General features: G+C 45.2%; 2 protein-coding genes across 2 annotated transcripts in view; one reads left to right on the top strand and one right to left on the bottom strand.

Annotated features, from left to right (window-relative positions):
• Positions 1 to 5,544: 5,544 nt before the first annotated feature.
• Positions 5,545 to 13,244, bottom strand: ZAR1L (zygote arrest 1 like). Its single transcript, XM_073617867.1, has 4 exons — positions 12,723 to 13,244; positions 11,391 to 11,483; positions 7,356 to 7,430; positions 5,545 to 5,861 (listed from the first exon to the last, which is right to left on the bottom strand). The coding sequence occupies exons 1-4, from the start codon at positions 13,233 to 13,235 to the stop codon at positions 5,718 to 5,720; spliced, it is 825 nt and encodes a 274-aa protein (XP_073473968.1). The 5' UTR covers positions 13,236 to 13,244; the 3' UTR covers positions 5,545 to 5,717.
• Positions 13,245 to 22,711: 9,467 nt separating this feature from the next.
• Positions 22,712 to 25,430, top strand: part of BRCA2 (BRCA2 DNA repair associated) — a 121,484-nt gene continuing 118,765 nt past the window's right edge. The window contains exon 1 of the mRNA XM_073613344.1: positions 22,712 to 22,938. Coding sequence (XP_073469445.1) covers positions 22,872 to 22,938 — 67 coding nt within the window. The 5' untranslated portion in view covers positions 22,712 to 22,871. The remainder of the gene's footprint in view (positions 22,939 to 25,430) is intronic.

Genomic DNA, 25,430 nt, shown 5'->3' with positions numbered 1-25,430 from the left:
AAAATGTCCAAATTGGGCCTAAAGTGTCAATATTTTGTCTGGCCACCATTATTTTCCAGCACTGCCTAACCCTCTTGGGCATGGAGTTCATCAGAGCTTCACAGCTTGCCACTGGAGTCCTCTTCCACTCCTTAATGACAACATCACGGAGCTGGTGGATTTTAGAGACCTTGCACTCCTCCACCTTCCATTTGAGGACAGATGCTCAATAGGGTTTAGGTCTGGAGACATGCTTGGCCAGTCCATCACCTTTACCCTCAGCTTCTTTAGCAAGGCAGTGGTCATCTTGGAGCTGTGTTTGGGGTCGTTATCATGTTGGAATACTGCCCTGCGGCCCAGTCTCAGAAGGGAGAGGATCATGCTCTGCTTCGGTATGTCACAGTACTTTGTTGGCATTCATGGTTCCCTCAATGAACTGTAGCTCCCAGTGCCAGCAGCACTCATGCAGCCCCAGACCATGACACTCCCACCACCATGCTTGACTGTAGGCAAGACACACTTGTCCTTGTACTCCTCACCTGGTTGCCGCCACACACGCTTGACACCATCTGAACCAAATACGTTTATCTTTGTCTCATCAGATCACAGGACATGGTTCCAGTAATCCATGTCCTTAGTCTGCTTGTCTTCAGCAAACTGTTTGCTGGCTTTCTTGTGCATCATATTTAGAAGAGGCTTCCTTCTGGGACAGCAGCCATGCAGACCAATTTGATGGTCTGAGCACTGACAGGCTGACCCCCCACCCCTTCAATGTCTGCATCAATGCTGGCAGCACTCATACGTACATTTCCCAATGACAACATCTGGATATGACACTGAGGATGTGCACTCAAGTTCTTTGGTCGACCATGGCGAGGCCTGTTCTGAGTGGAACCTGTCCTGTTAAACCGCTGTATGGTCTTGGCCACTGTGCTGCAGCTCAGTTTCAGGGTCTTGGCAATCTTCCTATAGCCTAGGGCAGTGATGGCAAACCTTGGCACCCCAGATGTTTTGCAACTACATTTCCCATGATGCTCAACTACACTGCAGAGTGCATGAGCATCATGGGAAATGTAGTTCCAAAACATCTAGGGTGCCAAGGTTCACCATCACTGCCTAGGCCATCTTTATGTAGAGCAACAATTATTATTTTTCAGATCCTCTGAGAGTTCTTTGCAATAACACCAAGTTTAACACACCTGTATCCTTGTAACACTTACGAGTCACATGATAATGGGGAGAGAAAATGGGCCCAATTTGGAGATTTTCACTTAGGGGTGTACACACTTTTGTTGCCAGCAGTTTAGACATTAATGGCTGTGTTGTTATTTTGAGGGGCAGCAGATTTACACTGTTATACAAGCTGTACACTTACTACTTTACATTGTAGCAAAGTGTCATTTCTTCAGTGTTGTCACATGAAAAGATATAATAAAATATTTACAAAAATGTGAGGGGTGTACTCACTTTTGTGAGATACTGTAGGTGTCTGCTTTTGACTCTCATCTGGGTGGTTACTCCTACGGTTACAGACCAGTTGACCCGTAGCACAGCACAGACAGAGGTGAGGAGAAAGACAATCGGTGGGCTTATAACTCCTTCTATAAGGTAGGAAGGACCCCTTGCATAGTTCTCAGGGGTCCTTACTGAGCTGGAACACCTAGGGCACACTCCCCCCCCCCCCCAAACTTGTAAAGGAATGAGGTATCAAAAGAACATCCCACTGAATGAGCAGGATCTTGAAGCTGTTGGGTTATTACTGCATCCACTGACACCGATCTTGGAGATTATTATTGTGTTCGCTGGTACCAATGTTGGAGATTATTATCGGTTCCAGTGACACCAATATTGGGGGTTATTATTGCATCCACTGACATCAATGTTGCTGTACTCCAACTTCTTCTGTGTGCATTTTCTGTGTGATACACTGCAAAAATAGTGCAGGACCAACATTTTTGGTAATTGTGGTGTGTTATAGCACAATTATTTTGAATGGGCTGTCCAACTTGATCCAATGTATGAAAATGTTCTGGTATTGTGTGGCAATCTGGCACTGTCAAGGTATGCATTTGAGGCCCTCTATAATTGAATTTGACTCTCACTAGGAAGTGTTCCTCTGAATCCTGCCTGGCATTCTCCAGCCTGTCTGCATTGGAAAGTTTCATAAGAAGCAGGCTGTTCCAGTTGAGGACATGCTCAGGTTTAAAGATCCTGTGGCTAGGAGACTGGAAGCCTAAAGTCTTATTTTTCCTAGCAGACCTTACCCTGCAGCTGGTTATTGCCATTATGTCCATCTGCTAGACCCTGAGGGTCAGGAATAGGGATGAGCCAAACACCCCACTGTTCGGTTTGCACCAGAACTTGCGAACCCCGTTAAAGTCTATGGGACACGAACATGAATAATCAAAAGTGCTAATTTTAAAGGCTTATATGCAAGTTATTGTCATAAAAAGCATTTGGGGACCTGGGTCCTGCCCCAGGGGCCATGGATCAATGCAAAAAAAAAAGTTTTAAAAATGTCAGTTTTTCAGGAGCAGTGATTTTAATAATGCTTAAAGTGAAACAATAAAAGTGTAATATTCCTTTAAATTTCATACCTGGGGGTTGTCTATAGTATTCCTGTAAGGGGGCACATGTTTCCCGTGTTTAGAACAGTCTGACAGCAAAATGACATTTCAAAGGAAAAAAAAAAAAGTCATTTAAAACTACTCGCAGCTATTAATTAATTGCCGGTCCGACAATACACATAAAAGTTCATTGATAAAAATGGCATGGGAATTCCCCACAGGGGAACCCCCGAACCAAAATTTTAAAATGTGGGGGGTCCATACCAGGCCCTTCAGGTCTGGTATGGATATTAAGGGGAACCCCGGCCAAAATAAAAAAAAAAAAAAAAAAAAAAAAAAAAAAAAAGGCATGGGGTCACCCTCAAAATCTATACCACACCCTTATCCGAGCACGCAACCTGGCAGGCCGCAGGAAAAAGGGGGGGGGGGGGGGAGAACGAGAGAGCACCCCCCCTCCTGAACCGTGCCAGGCCACATGCCCTCAACATTGGAAGGGTGCTTTGGGGTAGCCCCCCAAAACACCTTGTCCCCATGTTGATGGGGACAAGGGCCTCATCCCCACAACCCTTGGCCGGTGGCTGTGGGGGGGGGTCTGATCAGAATCTGGAAGCCCCCTTTCACAAGGGGACCCCCAGATCCCAGCCCTCGCCCCTGTGAGAAATAGTAAGGAGGTACCTACCATGTCACAAAAAAAAAAAAAAAAAAAAAAAAAAAACACACCTGTCAAAAATGACGAGACGAGAGTTTGACAATTCCTTTATTTAAATGTTTCTTCTTTCTGCTATCTTCCTTCCTCTGGTGTTCTCGTCCGGCATCTTCCTCCGCGGTGCCTTCTTCCCTTCTCCTTGGGCCACTCCACATCCATGATGGGAGGCTCCCGCTGTGTGACACTTCTTAAATAAGAGGCGGGGCCACCTGGTGACCCACCCCCCTCTGACATCACAGGGAAGTCCTGTCAAGTCCCTGTGCATCAGAGGGGGTGGGGTCACCAGGTGGCCCCACCCTCCGTTATTTAACAACCGTCAGAAGAGAAGCATCACACAGCGGGAGCCTCCCATCATGGATGCGGAGTGGCCCGAGGAGAAGGGAAGAAGACGTCGGTGCCATGGAGGAAGATGCAGGACGAGAACACCGGAGGAAGAACTCGAAGGAAGATAGCAGAAAGAAGAAACATTTAAATAATGAATTGTAAAAAAAAAAAAAAAAAAAAAAAAACACCCACACTGTCATTTGACAGTTTGTGAAATGGTAGGGATACTTTTGTACACACACACACACACACACACACACACACACGGGAGGGCCGGGATCTTGGGCTCCCCTTGTTAAAGGGGGCTTCCAGATTACAATGAGACCCCCACACACAGACCCCCACAACCACCGGGCAAGGGTTGTGGGGATGAGGCCCTTGTCCACAGCAACAAATTTTGGTTCGGGGGTTCCCCTGTGGGGAATTCCCATGCCGTTTTTAGCAATGAACTTGTGTATTGTCAGACCGGCAGTTTATTAATAGCAGCGAGTAGTTTTAAATGACTTTTTCCCTTTGAAATGTCATTTTGCTGTCAGACTGTTCTAAACACAGGAAACATGCGCCCCTTTACAGGCATACTATAAACACCCCCCAGGTACGAAATTTAAAGGAATATTACACTTTTATTGTTTCACTTTAAAGTGGTTGTATAGTGTTTTGTAAATTTTACCTACAGGTAAGCCTATAATAAGGCTTACCTGTAGGAAAAAAAAAAAAAAAGCTCCTAAACCTGTACGGTTTAGGAGATATTCCCCTCGCTATGTGCCGCGACGCATGCGCACAGGGGATTCTCGGCTGAAGGCCTGGCAACTGCCGGACCTTGCCAGGTAAGAAACCTCCCGCGCGCATGCGATGACATTGCGTCTCCAGCCACTCAGCGCTGGAACCGTAATACCCGGAAGACACGCCTCGTTCTAAGGTAAGTATTTCATAATGAGCTAGTATGCGGTGCATACTAGCTCATTATGCCTTTTGCTTTACAGGGGTAAAAAAAAAAAAAAAAAAAAAAAAATTCTGCGGGTATACAACCGCTTTAAGCATTATTAAAATCTCTGCTCCTGAAAAACAGCCCTTTTTAAAACTTTTTTGCATTGATCCATGTCCCATGGGGTGGGACCCAGGTCCCCAAACACTTTTTATGACAATACCATGCATATAAGACTTTAAAATTAGCACTTTTTCTTTCTCACATAGACTTTTAAAGGGTGTTCTGCAGCTTTAGAATTTGCCACAAACACCCCAAATTGTTCACTGTTCGGCAAATAGCTGCTGTTCAAGTCAAACATGAGTTCCACTCGAAGCTCAACCCTAGTCAGGAACATGTTTATGAGCTAAATCCACCCAGGCCAATTCTGACACTCTCCTACATGTTAAAAACAGAAATTTATATAAAATATATATATATATATATATATATATATATATATATATATATATATATATATATAAAATTTTTCTTAGCAGGCATCCTAGGGAATAAAATGGTGGTCGGGTTGCAACTTTTTATGTCACACGGGGGGGGGGGGTTGGAAATGGGGAGTAAGTTGCTTTTTTGTGAGCTTCCATAAATCATAAACTGCAAGAAGTCTTCAAAAAGCTGCAGGCAAAAGTTGCTCTAAAAAAAGGAGTGCCAGCTCCCATCTCTTGCAGCATGTTACACCCATATATTTGGGTGGCATGACACAAAGGGGTTGTCATACCTACCCAACAGCATAGAACTGCCAATACAAATTTGAAGTGTATGTATCCACACAAATTTAACCCTGGAAAAGTGCAAGAAGGGCACTTGGCTGTATTGCGCTACAGCAATAGAAAGTCAAACAGGATTTGTTTTCTGCTGAAAGCCTAGCTCTGCCATGCCAACGCTTATGGTGCAAGAGACTGTTACACTGAGGATGTGGTGACTGCAGTACACCTCCCAACTCAAATCTGCCATGAATACTGGGAGGTTAATCAAAATCTTAATATACTGTCAAAGAAGCTTTATTTACAAAGTATACAAAATATTGCCAAACTACAAGACAGATACAAAATCAGTCCATTATCCAGTGCCGGGGTCAAAAACCAGGATTCAGTGCCATCTCCACAAAGTGCCATGCAGTTGAACAAAGTGCTCTTCAGTCATAATACTATGCTCCACATCAGACTATATACTTAAAGCTGTAAGTATTGTCACAAGAGAGCCTTTTGTTTTTGCAGCGACCACACAGTTCCTGGCGGTGAGGCCTCTTCAGATCTATGTGTCTTTTCTTTTGGGGACAGGAGCAACGAGTCTTTGAACAAGCCTAGAAGGAGAAAGAAAAAAAAAAAATATATATATATATATATATATATATATGTTAAGTCTGTTAAGTAAACAGCCTGTATATCAGATTATAGAAGCGGCACACAAAATCTGAAATCCACCATCAAAGCCAATGCAGCATGCAAGGCCGAAATTACATGCAGAATTAGAACGGCTAACCCTTTTAAAGCAAGTTGCTAGGAAGTGCACTGTGGTCCTATCGTAAAGGAATGGGGCACCTGTGTGCCAGAAGAGCTACCACTTGTAAAATGGTCTTGGAGACCTATGCACAGAGTTCAAGTGCCACAAGCTTCACTGCTTATACAAGCTGAAGCCTCTGTGAAATGGGCCAAAGACTGTTTTTGGGTGAACAGCAAGCTTTTACAAAGCATTTGTGAGTGCTGCCTGCCACTTACAAGCTGCTAGAAAGGCTTCAGCACTTAAATTGCTAAGCTGCAGTATAATAAAGGTTTTGGGGTTTAATACTGCTTTGAATGCAAAACTAGAGCCAACACACAATCTTTAGTTAGACTGAAGCTGAAGTGTGCATAAGACAAACCCCTGGCACCACCATATTTAAAAATTAAGTGTATCCATTTACCAGTCCCCACACCTTTATGGAGATACTACAGATGCGGCAGGCAAGTATAAACTCTGATAGTTGGTCATATTAATATTTTTACAAACTGCAAGTTTAGGGCACCAGAAGAGAACACGCCATAACCACACTCAAAAGAACTGCTGTAAAGCTTGTCAGCTACGTGTGATGGCACAAGCATCTTCTGTCCTGCATCTCTAGAGAACTCATGCATTTCACAGTCAATACATGACTGGAGTGAGATGCACAATGCCACTAGAGGGCTCTGACCGCAGTGGCAGAACCAATAATGGTTACCCAGGTCAAAACTTGGGGCAACACTGCTGTGCACCGACAGTCCAGTAGTGTTATACACAGGATGACCAAGTTGACAGATCCTTGGTCAAGCCACAGGGCCTGGATCACACGAGACAGGCAAGACACTAACCTGCACCTTACCCAGGTGTTCAGGTATACACTACGCCTTTGATTTTAAAGTTGTTTCTATAGGCAGGCGTTTACCTTAATATGCTTGTGCAGCGCAGCCCCCCCCCCCCAAGTATACTTACCCATGCCCAATCGGGCAGCAGCAAGACTTGGGGTTAGCCAGAGCACCAGCAGGGGACCTGTAGAGAATTAGTGCTGCTTTGTGCCAAACCACCACACAAAGCAGGTAACAGCTAAATACATTTATCAGTTTAGAGATTTTAAGGAAGCTGTATAAACTAAATCTTTGTACACCAGTAGCCACATGTTTAGTGAACAAAAATGTAGTGAACAAAAATGTAGTGAACAAAAATGTAGCCAAAAGTTAGGATAACAGTCCAAAGTAGTGCCATGAATACAAACCCAAAGACAACTTGTGCAGTTGTTCCCGTAATCCATACACAACAAGTTTATATATGAAAGATCAGTTACCTGACACTGAATCTCTTCCACTCTGTAAGGATTGTAACCCGTCTGGCACTTGCGGCATAGCTGTTTAAAATAAACCTGCAAAAAGCAAATAGTTTAAAAAATTTCCCCTTCTGCACATGGAAAATCCAAGGAAGGAATTAAAGTTTACAAGAGTAAAGAATGTTAGATACAGAACTAAGGTTTGCTAGTGCCCCGCCCCAAAAAATACAAATTTGCACACCAGCCACCACTGGCAAGGCCTTGTGTATACTGCTGTTACTGAACTCACATGACAGCTTTTGGTGGTTTTATTTTTGCCAAAGCGCCTCAACTCAATAAATGCCTATGTGTCCATGTACACCTAGGCCTTTACCAGAGTTTGGGAGCAGCAGAGTTTAGGGGCAGTAAAATGCTCTTCTAAACACAGAAGAATCACATTCAGGAGAGGGAGTGTTGACAGAAAATTAAATGCAGCAACATCTAAACACTAGGCGCATTTAACACTTCATTTTCAAGAAGATTCTGACCATTGAAATGATTGCCCCAACTCCAAACACTGCTAAATTCCCCTAAACTGGGAAAGGTGGAGGGCAGGGAAGGAGAAAAAAAAAAAATAGATATCCATCTTACATGATGCCAATTTTCATGTATCAGTGATCACAGGCCAATTTTTAAATGCTGGTCCTCTAAGGCCCCTTTCACATTTGTGCGACCTGAAAGTCGTGCAATTTTGCCACGACTTGAAGCAATGCCTATGTTATGTTGAGGTCTAGGGACCTTAAGACGCCTCAAAGTCAGACCCAAGTAGTGCAGGGACTACTTAGAAGTTGCAGATATGAATGGTACTCATTGAAAATCATGGGGCATGACTTATGTGACTTTGCAGTCCCAAGTCACAGGACAAGTCACAGGTGTGAAAGGGGCCCAAGTCGGAGGAAAGATTACCTTTAGTGGAAAGTGAAGTGTTCTGTTACAATGGTGGTCAGTGCAGGACCCCCCCCTTACGTTATTGAGCAGTCTTCTCACCGAACTCCAGTGTATGTCTAGCCAAAACATTTTTTGCACAGAGCACATACTGGTGGGTGGAGATGGGGGGCCCGCATGCCATCAACTTTATCATAAAGTACAGATTAGTCCGATATAGCTTTCATGCGAGTTAGCACCCCTTATGGCCAGCACTGCACTGAGCCCCACACCAGTAGATTAACTTTACACCTGTTCTAGCACGACTAAAGTCATTTTGATGGAAAAAGAAAAAAAAAAAAAAAAAAAAATTTATTCCACCAGTTCTTTAATATGTTTACACTTAGTCTTCAAGCTGAAGGAATCAAGGATGCTGTTGTATACTTTGAGGCATCAGTGGAAGCCCAGGGTAAAAGCTCTGCTACACAGTGGGCCCCAACCTGGGGTCCCTGCTGCTAGACCATACAGCCACCAATTCATGCATCCAAAAAACCTCCATCACTCGCCACCACCTCCCCCAAACTGGCTGCCTCTGTGTTTAGTTTGTTCCCCACTCCCATACACCATAAGACTTCGCTCTATACTCCCAGCAAGTCAGACCAGGTGTTTCACTTACCAACTCTAAAGTGGGTTGCAGCAGTTACATGGCCATGCAACAGAATAGATACCCTGTTTCCCCGAAAATAAGACCTAGCTTGATTATTGGTGATGGCTGCAATATAAGCCCTACCCCCCCCCCCCCCCCAAAAAAAAAAAAGCCCTAGTTAAAGTCCTTGTAGATCTTATTTTCAGGGAACAGGGTAGGGCTTATATTGCAGCCATCACCGACAATCACGCTAGGTCTTATTTTCAGGGAAACGGGAGCATTTGTCTAACACTGAGAGCCATTACAGCTTTGTGGTGGTGTCATACCCTCACTTGTATTAGTTTCCCCAAGTTCTGGTAACTCACTCACCAGTTGTCCCACTTCATATCTGTATGGTCCCTTCCATCCCATGGTCAGTCTCAAGAAGGGTATACCAGCTCCGGAGCCCCACCCCTTCTGCCTAAATACTCCAAACTACAGGAACCTCAACAGGTGAAATGGCAGATGTCACAGCAGTTACGCCAACAAGATCAGCAGCATATTATACACAGTACATTGCAAACTGTTAGCACCTGCCTACACAAAAGATGTTTGTGCACCATTGGGAACATTTTTGCTTCCTACAGAAGTATTTTCCACTATGGTGTATGGTTCATATATGGGTGGGTTGTCCATCTCCCCATATGCTGCATTTTAATAAATGTTGTACCATATATAAATTTAGCCAGCATCCTATATGCATATTTCCTGAAGACACACACACACACACACACACACACACACTTCTTAGGCTAGGCTCACACTGTAGGGGGTGTTTGTGGGTGCATGACAGCATGCAAATCACATGCATTCCCACAGCCAATACATTCTGCTCTTGCATTATTGGCACCCCAAATGTAGGAGGGCAAACATGAGGTAAAATGTGCACAAACTGGAATGCAGCAAAAATGCTCCCATTAACTACTTTGCCATGTTCATCAAGCATAGGGCAGTCCATGCGAGTGAATAGGCTGCCCTACATGGTCATGATACAACACACAGGGAATAGTTGCCAGTAAATGCCACCTCTTCTGTCCAGGTTACCTTTCGCTTCTTAGCAGCCTGGGCCCACTCTAAAATCAATGGGGCCCAGTGGTGCCCCTTTCAACTAGCAGCCTGGTGGTGTGTACTGCATTTTTGAAACCAGTGGATTCATATGCATTTGTAGGATGTTCCAGTTATATGAAAAAAAGCTTTTTTAAAAGGCACTGCAATAGTGTAAACTAGGCTCATCAAAACATTTTTTCATACTACAACCAAGCACTAAACTAAAATATCCAAATCTAGGAACAATGTTAAACAGTACTGTTTACTAGTCCTTAGAATGGTGGCTGCATTAGGTTTTCCCAGGCAAAGTACAATTTCTGCAGGTTTAGAAACAGTGTTGATCTTGCCAGAATGCAAGCATCTTCAAAACTTTGTGCATAAAAGTAATCTAAATGTTACCAGTTTTCACAGATCTTGTCTGAATTAAAGAAGACTCCCTTCTATGTAATGAGGATAAAGTGGTTTGTTGCCACTCTAGGACAGCGAGTCTCAACTCCAGTCCTCATGGCACCCCAACAGGTCATGTTTTCAGGATATCCCTCAGATGAAACAGCTGTGGTAATTACTAAGGCAGTGAAACTGATAAAATCACCTGTGCAAAATAATGGTGAGCCTGAAAACATGAACTGTTGGGGCACCTTGAGGACCGGAGTTGAGAAACACTGCTCTAGGACCAGGTTAAAAAAAAAAAAAAAAAAAGCGAATGCAGCCATTTCATGTAGTGATTGGAAGTTACAATATATGTGTTTAGATGCCAAACGCCATCTAATGCGACTGGTAACCCATCAAGAAGCGATGCACATATTCGCCAGCACACCATAGATTCTCAAATGTAGGCCAAAGCTTTTATTGCAGAAAGATCACTTGCACCTATTCCCTTAGTGATGTGGCCAGTGGCAGCTGGTGCTAAAAAATAAAAATTGGGGGGCCGGGGAACAGCACAATAGTCAAAAACTACCATACATCTGTAGAACAATTGCATGCAATACACAGTGTGCCACTGCCCAGTACGCCTTGTGTTCCATGAAACAACAAGACGGAAACATGACGCTCAAAGCCCCACCCTGCATATTGAAAACCCATCTAAATCACACAGACCAAAAAAAAAAAAAAAAAATTAAAAAATGTTTTAAAAAAAGCCAAACACCACACTTGTTAAATAGGACTAACAGTTTAACAGGTTGTCTGGCCACCACTGGATGCAAGCTTTCTGCAATAAAGGTTTTGGACTACATTTGAGGATCCATTGTGTGCTGGTGAATATGTACATTAAGCTGATGTATCCAGCTGGTAGTCACTACAGCACCCATTACTGATGAGCCCTGTGATCCAGGAAAGTGTGATGGGCAGACATGACTGGTAACCTATTAAGGGAGGGATTCCATTTGTTATGTGATCTCATCTGAGATCAATGCACTCACCTTATTACTTCCAGAAATGCACCAGACATAGGCACTCTCCCATCGCGTTTTACAGTCTTTGCAGTGGAAATAGCCATATTTTTGTTCCAAGAACTGAAAGACAAATGCATACATAAATAAAAATAAATTTGGAGTTCCCACTTAGGAACCCTGAAAATAATCCAATGCAAAGATCATTTTAATAGTGCTTCTAACTGTAAAAGTTCCAGACAAAGCTAACACTGTTTATACTGCACAGAGCCCCACTTTACAAGCTTGCTTCAGGAAGCCAAACCCCCACCTATCACCCTGAACATTGAAAGGAAACCCCAGTCACATCTCTATGCGGTTATTCTCCAGCCATCTACATGCACTCTCCAGCTGCAGATTTCACCAGCTTCCTGACAGCAGCAAGACCTTTGCCTGTGCATGTAGGTCAGTGTGGCCACTTACAGTTCATGAGAGGCTTTGGATGGTAACTTATCGAGACATCAAAAAGGGATGTGTCAACAATGAGACAAAGTAAGAATGTCCTGTACACAGGAAAGGGTTACTATGACTAATTAGTCATACTAGGCATAATTATAGTTCTAGCTGAGCCAATACCACCTGCCCCCTTAGCCGCTGTACATCTGCACCCACTACAGGTATGTCCAGTATGTGAGGAGGGGTGCAGTTGGATTAGTCCATCTAGTCCTTCTGCAGGGTAAATGCTAGGGCTCAGTGTGTGCATGCAAGGGTGCAAGTGTCCAGGGGTATTTAGTATATTTAGCCTTTCTGCAGGTTTAAGGATACTAGGGTGCAGGGCAGCCAGTTGGTGGCAGAAGTGCTTAGGGATTAGTTCCTCTAGTCCCATAGCAGGATTTGGAATACTAGGGTAGTGTCCACAGAGGTACTGATCCACAGTCGGGATTAGTCCTATGTCAATGTGAAGAGTGTTTCCAGGAAAGGGTTGAGTTGGTACAGTACCTCTAGTCCTACAGCAGAATTAATGAAACAGACCCATTAGTGACTAAAGGACATTGAGGTTCAGGTCCCGGGAGGGGGGTGGGTGGAGAATGGTGCGGTTGGGGCTAATCCAGGTAGTTTTGCTGGGTGAATACCAAAGCTTGAACCTAGGGTGCAGGAGTCCAGGGAAGAGGAACAGGTGCAGTTGGATAAAATTAGCAGATCTAGTCCTAATGCAGGGTGAAGGATGCTAGGGTTGGGGGAGGGGGGGATATTCGGAGGGATTAGTCCATCCAGTTCTATTGCAAGATTGATACTAGGGTTCAGGGCATCTAGTTGGGGTGGAGGTACAGTAGGGATTAGTGCATCTAGTCCTATTGTTGCTCCCCCCCCCCCTTCTGGTACCTGGAAGGCCGACTTCCTAAGCTCCTCATGGTCGTCTCCGCTCTTCTCGCCGCTCGGCTCTGCCTCTTGCTCCGCCTCCCTCTCCGCCCCCCGCTCCTCGTTCTGGCCGTTCTTGTAGTCGGTTGGACGCAGAGAGTGGAGGCGGCGCTCCAGTACCGGGGAATAGACGGCCAGGGGGCGGGTGAATCGCACAGCCTCGGGCGGCGGGGGTGGAGGATTGGGTCTCCGGAGGGTGCGGGGCCCCAGAGAGCACTGTACTCCGGTGTCCACCCGCGGGTTCACCTGCACCCCTACCTCCTTAGTGTTGGCCCGGCGCAGGCGGGGGGTGAGGTTGGGGTTCACCTGGGACAAGATGGCTTTCAGCTGTGCTCTCTGCAGGTTGTCCAGGTAGTCGGTGGGCTCCGCGCTCTTCCCGGACTTCCAGCTGGCCTGCTTGTTCCGGGCAGAAGGCTGCGGAGCCGGGGGAGTGTAGTGCTGGTAGGCGCTGTACGGCGAGTACAGGAACCCCGCCATCCCTGTGCTGGGTGTGAGCGGAGGGGCGGGGAGCGGACCTTATCAGTGTGCGGACCAGCTGAGGACCATCACTAATCACCGCCCGAGGAGGGGAGGATACACCGGGATCAGGAGATCTCCAATACACTTTATTTATAAATCATTCCGATATACACCTATAGATCACTCCGATATATTCCTATAGATCACTCCGATATATTCCTATAGATCACTCCGATATATTCCTATAGATCACTCCGATATATTTCTATAGATCACTCCGATATATTCCTATAGATCTCTGATATATTCCTTTAGATCTCTGATATATTCCTATAGATCACTCCGATATATTCCTATAGATCACTCCGATATATTCCTATAGATCACTCCGATATATTCCTATAGATCACTCCGATCTATTCCCCTAGACAACTCCGATATATTCCCATAGATCGCTCCGATATATTCCTATAGATCACTCCGATCTATTCCTATAGATCACTCCGATCTATTCCCCTAGACAACTCCGATATATTCCCATAGATCGCTCCGATATATTCCCATAGATCGCTCTGATATATTCCCATAGATCGCTCCGATATATTCCCATAGATCGCTCCGATATATTCCCATAGATCGCTCCGATATATTCCCATAGATCGCTCCGATATATTCCCATAGAATACAGTAGAATCGCTCTGATATATTCCTATATATCACTCTAATATATTCCTGTAGATAACTGTAATATATTCCTATAGATCACTCCGATATATTCCTATAGATCACTCTGATATATTCCTATAGATCACTCCAATATATTCCTATAGATCACTAATACAGTATCTCACAAAAGTGAGTACACCCCTCACATTTTTGTAAATATTTTATTATATCTTTTCATGTGACAACACTGAAGAAATGACACTTTGCTACAATGTAAAGTAGTGAGTGTACAGCTTGTATAAAACAGAAAAGGGGTTGCCCGCTTAGGCTCTGAAGAGCCATTTGCACCGGTTTGACCCTCTTGGCAATAGGTCCTGGTGTGTCGATTCACAGAAACAGCGCTGTTGCACCCTTTTCAAAGCTGGTTTTGTAAGCTCGTTTGTGAGTATAATTTTTGCTGTTTTTATGCTACATTAAAGTTTATCAGTGGTAATGCACTAGGTTGGTGCGCCCTCCTTCTTTTCTGTTTTTTTCTAGCTTGAATACCCATTGTTCAAAGGAGGGCTGCAAGACATTAGGCATTACCTTTTTAGGCGGTCGCACCACACGTTCGGTTCATGGACACCTGAGCGCAGGAGAGATTTTTACTGTGTACAGCTTGTATAACAGTGTAAATTTGCTGTGCCCTCAAATTAACTCAACACACAACCATTAATGTCTAAACCGCTGGCAACTTTTCATAAGGGGGCGGGGTCACTGCCTATATAAGTCATTGCGGAGCGCTCAGACAACATTACAGTGGGAGAGAGTGTCGTGTCAACATTGGAAGAAGAGAAGAGGGAAGAAGACGACGCAGAAGTCCGGGGCACCGCTAGCAAAAGAGCGGCATACAATATACAGTCTTATTGTACAATTTTATTTTGGCTTCATTATCAACTATATAGTGTAAGGGCCTGCCTGATTCAAAATTAATTGGTTGCTTAGGCTCCATTCACATCAACGCATCTTCAAAGTTGCATAATTTCCAGTGCCGATTTGGAGCGCAACTTCGATCCGACTTTACATTCTATGGATGAAAGTCGCATCATAAGTCGCACCATATTAGTGCAAGCACCTTTTCAAGGTGAAACTTGCTGCGACGATCTGAACGGGTGCCATTACAAACAATGGGCTGCAACTTGTCATGTCCAAAGTCGCATGACAATTCAAACAAGTGTAATGGGCCCTTTAGGTTTGCTATTTTTAGTAACTTTAAAGTGACATTAAAGTTTTTTTTTGTTTGTTTAAGAATAAATATATTATACTCACCTACTCTGTGCAGTTGGTTTTGCATAGAGCAGCCCAGATCCTCCTCTTCTTGGGTCCCTCACTAGTGCTCCTGGCCCCTCCCTCCTGCCAAGTGCCCACAAGCGAACAGCTTGCTATGGGGGCACCAGAGCATGCTTGCTCCCGGGCCACTGCTCTGTGTGCATTCAGACAAGGAGCCACGACTTGGCTCCACCCTCTCTCCTCATTGGCTCACTGACTTTGATTAACAGCAGTGGGAGTTGATGACACCTGCTGCTGTCTCAGCCAATCAGGAGGAAGAGTTCCCAGACAGCCAAGGCTCTCGTGCACATCACTGGATCAAGATGAGACTCAGGCAAGTATTGGGGGGGGGGGGTTGTTGCTGGTGCACACAATGTTTTTCTATCATCATGCATAGAATACATTAAGGTAAAAACCGTCTGCCTTTAGAACCACTTTAAAGCTCACCACGCACATTACAATCTGATTGTACAATTTCCAGTAGATCTATCAATTATGTAGTGCAAGTATGTATACAAGTTGATCAGGTAATTTAGGTAGGTCCTCATATTACACAGTTTTGGTAAATTTAAAGTTGATTACACAGGGATTGTATGATTAGATTGTAATGTTTATGGTGACCATACACACTTCAGTTTTTTTGTCTGATTAATGTGTGATTTGATCAAAATAATCAAATCTGAAAATGATTGATGAGCCATAACTTCCCTTCTGATCGATTTAGACTCGTTATTAATCAGATGCAATCAGAGTTGATTGTCCAGGGCGGAAAAATTATCAATCATTTTCCATTGATCGGCAGAAATAAATGTTCAAGAATTATATTTCACTCGATCAGATTATAAGATTACAAGGTGGAAAAAGGTGCGACCAATAATTTACAACTGTAAATTACCATTATCACTTACTGTATCTATCATTAGAAATCCACTGGCAGGGCAGGTTCATTGTGCTGCGCATAACATGCACTTTTGCACATCCAGGGCACTTCTTGATAGCGGGCACTATCCGATAGAACACTGGCACTGCCACTGTTCGCCTGTAATTGCTCAATGCAGCAAACTATCCACCAGCCATCTGAGTGCAGGCTTATGGGGAACATTACTAGTTTTCGTTTAGATCAGTGGTGGCCAACTTTCCTTTTATGGGGAAACTCAAGGGCCTCAACATCACTAAGGGCCACACATAAATAGTGTCACAGACTATACACACACACATAACAGGATATTGTCAGAGACAGGATACTAGGCATGGTCAAAGACTGCAGACATGATACAAGAGATGGTCAGAGGCTGCAGACAGGATACAATAAAGCAGTGGTTCTCAACTCCTGTCCTTAGGACCCACTAGTACAAGCCGACCCGTCCCTCGGCTCTCGGGTCCTGGCACCGCCATCCTAGGTAAGGGAAACAGGCAGTGGAGCCTTGCGGCTTCACTGCCAGTCTCCTACTGTGCACGCGCCAGCAGCGCGGCACTCTGTGAATGGCCCCGTGGTGTTCTGGGAACACACACAGTTCCCAGAAGACAACGGGGCCGCTCACCGAGGAGCAGAACACACCGTGGAAGAGGAAGAGGCAGATTAGGAAGACTGCCTAGCAACAAGGGTTTAGGTAAGTTTAATTTTTTTTTTTCAAATGTTTTTTTTTTAATTTTTTTTAGGATTTTTGGTGAATTTTTTTTTTTTTTTCAGGGTGGCCCTCCACTTGAAATACATCATGGGTGATATCATTTGCTGCTCAGTGATTGCAGTATTCTAGTCTGCATCTCCCCAAGGTAATACTTCAAATCTGACCTGTTAGTGGGTCCTGAGGATAGGAGTTGAGAACCACTGCACTAGAGCGTCAGGGACTGCAGACAAGAGATGGTCGAAGACTACATATAAGATACAAAAGATGCTCAGAGGCTGCAGACAAGAGATGGTCAGAGACTGCAAACATGACACAAGAGACGGTCAGAGACTGCAGACATGATATAAGAGATTATTAGAGACTGCAGACATGATACAAGAGATTATCAGAGACTGCAGACATGATACAAGAGATTATCAGAGACTGCAGACAGGATACAAGAGATTATCAGAGACTGCAGACATGATAGAAGAGATGAACAGAGGCTGCAGACGGAATACAAGAGATGCTCTGAGACGGCAGAGATGATACAAGAGATGATCAGAGACGGCAGAGATGATACAAGAGATGATCAGAGACTGCAAACAGGATAGAAGAGATGATCAGAGACTGCAGACATGATAGAAGAGATGATCAGAGACTGTCAAACTATGCTATAAGAGTTGCTGGATACCGGGGACATATTACAGGATCCTTTTTTTTCCGTAATTGTTATTGTTTTCTGGATAATTTGTATAAACAAGAGGTTATCAAATAACGCTTATATTGGAAGAATGGTAATTACAGTATGTGCAGTTCATCTGATAATAATTTGTACTTTTAACGTAATAGTAATTTTTAAGCATGGATGAACAGTTGGAACAGTGGTGTCAGGAGGGGGGGCTGGAGCCCCGTTTGGGCCTCCAAAAAGCCCCGGGCCTCAGGCATTCACAAATCTATTATTAGCCCCGAGCGGGGACCGATCTGACTCAGAGTGTGGCCGAGTGACATAGCAGGTTCCGCCTTCTGGAGCCTGCAGCACCTATGATGGATGTCCCACTGGTCCAATGCCAGGACCGCGGGACGTGTGACATCCATAATAGGCGTTGCAGGCTTTAGAAGGCGGGCATTACAATGCGGCCAAGCCGACCACTATGAGATCCCCACTTGGCGCTCTGGCGGGCAGCTCTCCTCTCCTGTCTCTGCCTGCTCTCTACTGGGATGGCGGCGCCGCACACTACGGCTGAGCTGCAGGAGGAGGTCACGGTCACCTGAAGTCTGACATGTAATAGGTAGGTCAGTGCATGTCAGTGTGCGTCAGGTAGGTCAGTGTGGGTCAGGTAGGTCAGTGGGGGTCAGTGTAATGATCAGTGTGTGTCGGGTAGGTCAGTGTGGGTCATGTAGATCAGTGTGTGTCGGGTAGGTCAGTGTGGGTCATGTAGGTCAGTGTGCGTCAGTGTGGATCAGGGTAATGATCAGTGTGTGTCAGGTAGGTCAGTGTGTGTCGGGTAGGTCAGTGTGTGGCGGGTAGGTCAGTGTGCGACAGTGTGTGTCCAGGTAACGATCAGTGTGTGTCCGGTAGGTCAGTGTGTGTTGGGTCAGTGTGGGTCAGGTTGGTCAGTTTTTAGTGGTCAGCATTGATGGGCTCTAGCAGTGGCGTAGCATGTTGGGTGAGGAGGGGGCCGTGGCCCCGGGCGCGACATTTAGGGGGGCGAAATTTTGCACCAGTGTGTGTCACTACTGGCTGCCTCCTCCGAATTTTAGTTCCTGTCTCCCCCGCGCTCCGGCCGCCATGTTCAGTGTCCAGCGCCCTGTGATTGGGCATATGGGGGTTATGTGCGGCGTGGGGCTGGCCTGTCCGCTATCGCGGTTGCTTTTGAAGACCCGCCTCCGCACATGACCCCCATACGCCCAATCACAGTGCGCCGGACACTAAACATGGTGGCCAGAGCGCGGGGGAGGCAAGTAATGAAAAGCCACTGCGGCCGCTGTCTTCTCCTCCTATCCTCCGGAGTCCGAACCGATCATGCAGGACAGGAAGATGAGGATGAACACGGACTGGGGAGAGGCAGGGCAGAGAGACAGAGAGAGTTACTGTAGGCAGGACAGTATAGTGGTCAGCGTAGTATAGGGGTCAGTGTAGTGGTCAGTGCAGTATAGTGGTCAGTGTAGTATAGTGGTCAGTATAGTATAGTGGTCAGTGTAGTGTAGTGGTTAGTGTAGTGGACAATGTAGTATAGTGGTTAGTGTAGTGTACAGTATAGTGGTCAGTGTAGTATAGTGGTCAGTGTAGTGTAGTGGACAGTATAGTGGTCAGTGTAGTGTAATGGACAGTATAGTGGTCAGTGTAGTGGACAGTGTAGTGGTCAGTATAGTTCTGTGTAGTGAACAGTATAGTATAGTGGTCAGTGTAGGTAGTGAACAGTATAGTTCTCAGTATAGTGGACAGTATAGTATAGTGGTTAGTGTAGTGTAGTGGACAATATAATGGTCAGTGTAGTGTAGTGGTCAGTATAGTGTAGTGGTCAGTGTAGTGTAGTGGTCAGTATTGTGGTCAGTGTAGTGTAGTGGTCAGTGTAGTATAGTGGTCAATGTAGTATAGTGGTCAGTGTAGTATAGTGGTCAGTGTAGTGGTCAGTGTAGTGTAGTGGACAGTATAGTATAGTGGTCAGTGTGGTGTAGTGGTCAGTCTAGTGTAGTGCCCAGTGTAGTGGACAGTATAGTGTAGTGGTCAGTATAGTGTAGTGGTCAGTGTAGTGGACAGTATAGTGTAGTGGTCAGTGTAGTGTAGTGGTCAGTGTAGTATAGTGGACAGTATAGTGTAGTGGTCAGTGTAGTGTAGTGGTCAGTGTAGTGTAGTGGTCGGTGTAGTGGACAGTATAGTGTAGTGGTCATTGTAGTGTAGTGGTCAGTGTAGTGGACAGTATAGTGTAGTGGTCAGTGTAGTGGTCAGTGTAGTGTAGTGGTCAGTGTAGTGTAGTGGTCGGTGTACTGGACAGTATAGTGTAGTGGTCAGTGTAGTGTAGTGGACAGTATAGTGTACTGGTCAGTGTAGTGTAGTGGTCAATGTAGTGGTCAGTGTAGTGGACAGTATAGTGTAGTGGTCAGTGTAGTGTAGTGGTCAGTGTAGTGGACAGTATAGTGTAGTGGTCAGTGTAGTGTAGTGGACAGTATAGTGTAGTAGTCAGTGTAGTGATCAGTGTAGTGGTCATTGTAGTGTAGTGTAGTGGTCAGTGTAGTGTTCAGTGTAGTAGTCAGTGTAGTGGACAGTATAGTGTAGTGGTCAGTGTAGTGTAGTGGTCAGTGTAGTGGACAGTATAGTGTAGTGGTCAGTGTAGTGGACAGTATAGTGTAGTGGTCAGTGTAGTGTAGTGGTCAGTGTAGTGTAGTGGGCAGTATAGAGGTCAGTGTAGTGTAGTGGTCAGTGTAGTGGACAGTATAGTGTAGTGGTCAGTGTAGTGTAGTGGACAGTATAGTGGTCAGTCTAGTGTAGTGGACAATATAGTATACTGGCCAGTGTAGTGTAGTGGACAGTATAGTGGGCAGTGTAGTGTAGTGGTCAGTATAGTATAGTGGTCAATGTAGTATAGTGGTCAGTGTAGTGGACAGTGTAGTATAGTGGTCAGTGTAGTGTAGTGGTCAGTGTAGTGGACAGTATAGTATAGTGGTCAGTGTAGTGTAGTGGACAGTATAGTGGTCAGTGTAGTGGACAGTATAGTATAGTGGTCAGTGTAGTGTAGTGGACAGTATAGTGGCCAGTGTAGTGTAGTGGTCAGTGTAGAGTAGTGGTCAGTGTAGTGGACAGTATAGTATAGTGGTCAGTGTGGTGTAGTGGTCAGTGTAGTGGACAGTATAGTATAGTGGTCAGTGTAGTGTAGTGGTCAGTGTAGTGGACAGTATAGTATAGTGGTTAGTGTAGTGTAGTGGACATTATAGTGGTCGGTGTAGTGTAGTGGTCAGTGTAGTGGTCAGTATAGTATAGTGGTCAGTGTAGTGGTCAGTGTAGTGGTCAGTGTAGTGGACAGTATAGTATAGTGGTCAGTGTAGTGTAGTGGTCAGTGTAGTGGACAGTATAGTATAGTGGTCAGTGTAGTGTAGTGGTCAGTGTAGTGGACAGTATATTATAGTGGCAGTGTAGTGTAGTGGTCAGTGTAGTGGACAGTATAGTATAGTGGTTAGTGTAGTGTAGTGGACAGTATAGTGTAGTGGTCAGTGTAGTGGTCAGTATAGTATAGTGGTCAGTGTAGTGTAGTGGACAGTATAGTGGTCAGTGTAGTGTAGTGGACAGTATAGTATAGTGGTCAGTGTGGTGTAGTGGGCAGTGTAGTGGACAGTATAGTATAGTGGTCAGTGTAGTGTAGTGGTCAGTGTAGTGGACAATATAGTATAGTGGTCAGTGTGGTGTAGTGGACAGTATAGTGGTCAGTGTAGTGTAGTGGTCAGTGTAGTGGACAGTATATTATAGTGGTCAGTGTAGTGTAGTGGTCAGTGTAGTGGACAGTATAGTATAGTGGTTAGTGTAGTGTAGTGGACAGTATAGTGGTCGGTGTAGTGTAGTGGTCAGTATAGTGGTCAGTGTAGTGTAGTGGACAGTATAGTATAGTGGTTAGTGTAGTGTAGTGGACAGTATAGTGGTCAGTGTAGTGTAGTGGACAGTATAGTGGTCAGTGTAGTGTAGTGGACAGTATAGTATAGTGGTCAGTGTGGTGTAGTGGTCAGTATAGTGGTCAGTGTAGTGTAGTGGTCAGTGTAGTGGACAATATAGTATAGTGGTCAGTGTGGTGTAGTGGACAGTATAGTGGTCAGTGTAGTGTAGTGGACAGTATAGTGGTCAGTGTAGTGTAGTGGTCAGTGTAGTGGACAGTATATTATAGTGGTCAGTGTAGTGTAGTTGTCGGTGTAGTGGACAGTATAGTATAGTGGTTAGTGTAGTGTAGTGGACAGTATAGTGGTCGGTGTAGTGTAGTGGTCAGTGTAGTGGTCAGTATAGTATAGTGGTCAGTGTAGTGGACAGTATAGTATAGTGGTCAGTGTGGTGTAGTGGTCAGTATAGTGGTCAGTGTAGTGTAGTGGTCAGTGTAGTGTAGTGGACAGTATAGTATAGTGGTCAGTGTGGTGTAGTGGTCAGTGTAGTGGACAGTATAGTATAGTGGTCAGTGTGGTGTAGTGGTCAGTATAGTGGTCAGTGTAGTGGTCAGTGTAGTGTAGTGGTCAGTGTAGTGTAGTGGACAGTATAGTATAGTGGTCAGTGTGGTGTAGTGGTCAGTGTAGTGGACAGTATAGTATAGTGGTCAGTGTGGTGTAGTGGACATTATAGTGGTCAGTGTAGTGTAGTGGTCGGTGTAGTGGACAGTATAGTGTAGTGTAGTGGTCAGTGTAGTGTGTAATGGTCAGTAAAGGAATCAGGTTGGTCAGTTTTGAAATCAAGTAGGTTAGTGTAGTGGTCAGTGTAGGAATCAGGTAGATGTAGCTATGTGTAAGAAAGTGTCATTTGAGTCCAGAGACGTGTATGTGGAGCAATGGGATCATTTCCAACTTTTAGATCTTGCTGCTATGACAAGACAATAATAGGGAATACAGATCAGTGTCACTGTCTGCAGGGTCCAGACTCCAGAGGGTTGCAAACAAATTGCTAACCCCCAAGCTACAGGTTGGGCACCAAGGGTTTAGATATTTCCTATGTAATACGTTCATATACTGAGGAATGTAATCATGTCTTCTGGTTTATTTATAGAGATCTGTACATTAGGACTACATAGGGGCAATTGCTTCAACACTGCAAATCACACTACATCGCCACCCACCCTCACTACTGCAGTAAGAGGGGGGTGGAGCCGTGCAGCGCCACAGCCAATCACAACCCTCGTTCTATCCGCAGAGAACCGGACCCGATACTAGTGACTCTCTGTGATTGGCTGTAGTCGGTGTGGGTTGCGGCCTCACTGGTAGCGGGAAGTTGAAGCGTGTAGTGGAGTGTGTATGTGGAAGGGATGAGAGAGGACTCGGTGCTGGGCAATGCGGCACTTCCTGTGTGCTCCGAGCTCAGTGTTCTACCCGCACTGTCCTCACAGACATGGCTGCTGTACAGCTGGGGGGCTCCGTCTTCCTGCACCTCCTCCGTGCACACTGTCCGGCCTCAGGTACTGTGCTGAGTATATGTGGTGTGTGACCCCCCCCCCCGAGTGCTGAGTAGTGTATATCCATCCCTGTATACACCTATACACCCATCCCTGTATATATCCATCTCTGTATACACCTATACACCCATCCCTGTATACACCCATCCCTGTATACACCCATCCCTGTATACATGACCTGTGTACTTTGTTTACTAGAACTTCTCCCTGTCATTAGATGGAGGAGGAATCTGCCTGGCAGTGCGGTTCCTGTGTACATCTGACTACAGAACCACTAAGGAACACACTGCACTTTCTATATAACCCTCTTGCTGCCAGAGCTATCTCTGTATTATATTTACACATTCCCCCACCCCAGCCCTAGAAGGATTTGCCCCCTTAATGACGAGGCCATTTTTTGCGATTCGGCACTGCGTCCCTTCAACTGACAGTTGTGCAACACTGTACCCAAATAAAATTGACGTCCTTTTTTTTTTTTTTTTTTTTACCCCACAAATAGAGCTTTCTTTCGGTGGTATTTGATCACGTCTGTGGTGTTTATTTTATAAACAAAAAAAGAGCGACAATTTTGAAACTTTTTATTATTTTTTTAATTAGTAATGGCGGCGATCAGCGATTTTTAGCGGGACTGCGACATTGCAGCGGACAGATCGGACACTTTGGACGCTTTTGGGACCATTGGCGTTGATACAGCGATTAGTGCTAAAAATAGCCACTGATTACTGTATAAATGTCACTGGCAGGGAAGGGGTTAACCCTAGGGGGCGATCAAGGGGTTAAGTGTTCCCTAGGGAGGTGTTTCTAACTGGGGGGGGGAGTTCGCTGTTCCTGAGCTCAGGCGTGTTTGCAAATCCACGCGCCTGCCAGGAAGCCAACACTCCACAGCGCTAATCACAGGCAGTGAGACATTTCCCGATCTGTACAGCCGCGGATTGATAAATGTCGCACTGCTTGTGATTAGCGCTGCGGAGTGTTGGCTTCCTGGTGGAGTTGCAAACACGCCTGAGCTCCTCCTTATTCCTGATCACTAGGAACAGCAGATCTGTCTCTCCTCCCCTGTCAGAATGGGGATCTGTTGGTTTATATTCACAGATCCCCGCTCTGGCTCTCTGTAAAGCGATCGCGGCCGCCAGCCACGTACATCAGCGCCGTGTGCGCGCCTGCTATTGCTCGTAAAGCGCCCGACGTACAGCTACGGTGATTTGCGCAGCTGTGCCATCCTGCTGTATAAGGATGAGCTCCAGCGTGTTCGCACACTCCACATGCAGAGCCCGCCAGGAAGTCGGCACGGCGCTGCGCTAATCACAGGCAGTGAGACATTTCCCGATGTGTGGCTGCAGAGATCAAGAAATGTCTCACAGCCTGTGATTAGCGCATCGCCGTGCCGACTTCCTGGCGGGCTCTGCACGTGGGGTGTGCGAACACGCCGGAGCTCATCCTTAATTACGATAGCTGGTTGACAAGCAATTAACCGTTTGCCAACCGTATACAGCAATTCATGCAAAAGGAGCCCCAACCAAGTATTGAGTCCATACTATACTGTACACGGATATACTTTTCAGTAAGCCAACATTTCTGTATTAAAAATTGTTTTTTTTAATTGGTCTTATGTAATAATCTAATTTTCTGAGATACAGAATTTGGGGTTTTAGGTAGCTGTAAGCCATAATCATCAAAGTTACATGAAAGAAATGCATGAAATATATCACTCTGTGTGTAAAGCATCTATATAAAATATGAGTTTCACTTTCTGAATTGAATTACTGAAATTCACTTTTTGATGATATTCTAATTTTATGAGATGCACCTGTATGAGGACCCAGCCTAAAGCTCTATTTGTCTGGTCCCTCCAGATTACAGTGTGCCAGAGGCTGTGAGGTGTGTCAAGGTGTTGTCGGGCATACATATCGTAACCAGGCTTTTTGGTTGCATTGGCGCAGTAAAGGCTTCTTTCTGGCAACTCAACTATGCAGCTCATTTTTGTTCAAGTATCGTCATATTGTGCTCCAGAAAAACAACCACATGGTCTTCTTTTTTTTTCCAGAGCAGCCTTTATTTCTCATGAGTTTACCTGTGGATTTTTCTTTGTATTCCAATCAATTCTTCTGGTGGTTGTGGCTGCAATCTTTATTGGTCTACCTGACCTTGGCATAGTATCAAGAGATCCCCAAATTTTCCACTTCTTATTAAGTGATTGAACAGTACTGACTGACATATTCAAGGCTTTAGATTAAGGTTGCACCACACCACTTTTTTAACTACGAGTACCAATACTTTTTTGCAAGTACTCACTGATACCATTTACTGATACCTATCGCGTAGGGGGGGGTGAGGGCAGGGTAGTTGGGTAGCTGGGGGGGAAGAGGATGGGGATGGGAGGGTCATTGGGAGACATGGGGGCAGAGATGACAGCTGGTGGGGGAAGGAGCAGGCAACACGGGGGGCAGGAGAACGCAGTAACAGGGTGTTAGGAGGGCTCAGTACCAGGGCGTTAG

This window comes from Aquarana catesbeiana, linkage group LG02 (genome assembly GCF_042186555.1).
Source record: "Aquarana catesbeiana isolate 2022-GZ linkage group LG02, ASM4218655v1, whole genome shotgun sequence".
Taxonomy (NCBI): domain Eukaryota; kingdom Metazoa; phylum Chordata; class Amphibia; order Anura; family Ranidae; genus Aquarana; species Aquarana catesbeiana.
This window is presented reverse-complemented; position numbering and strand designations above follow the sequence as displayed.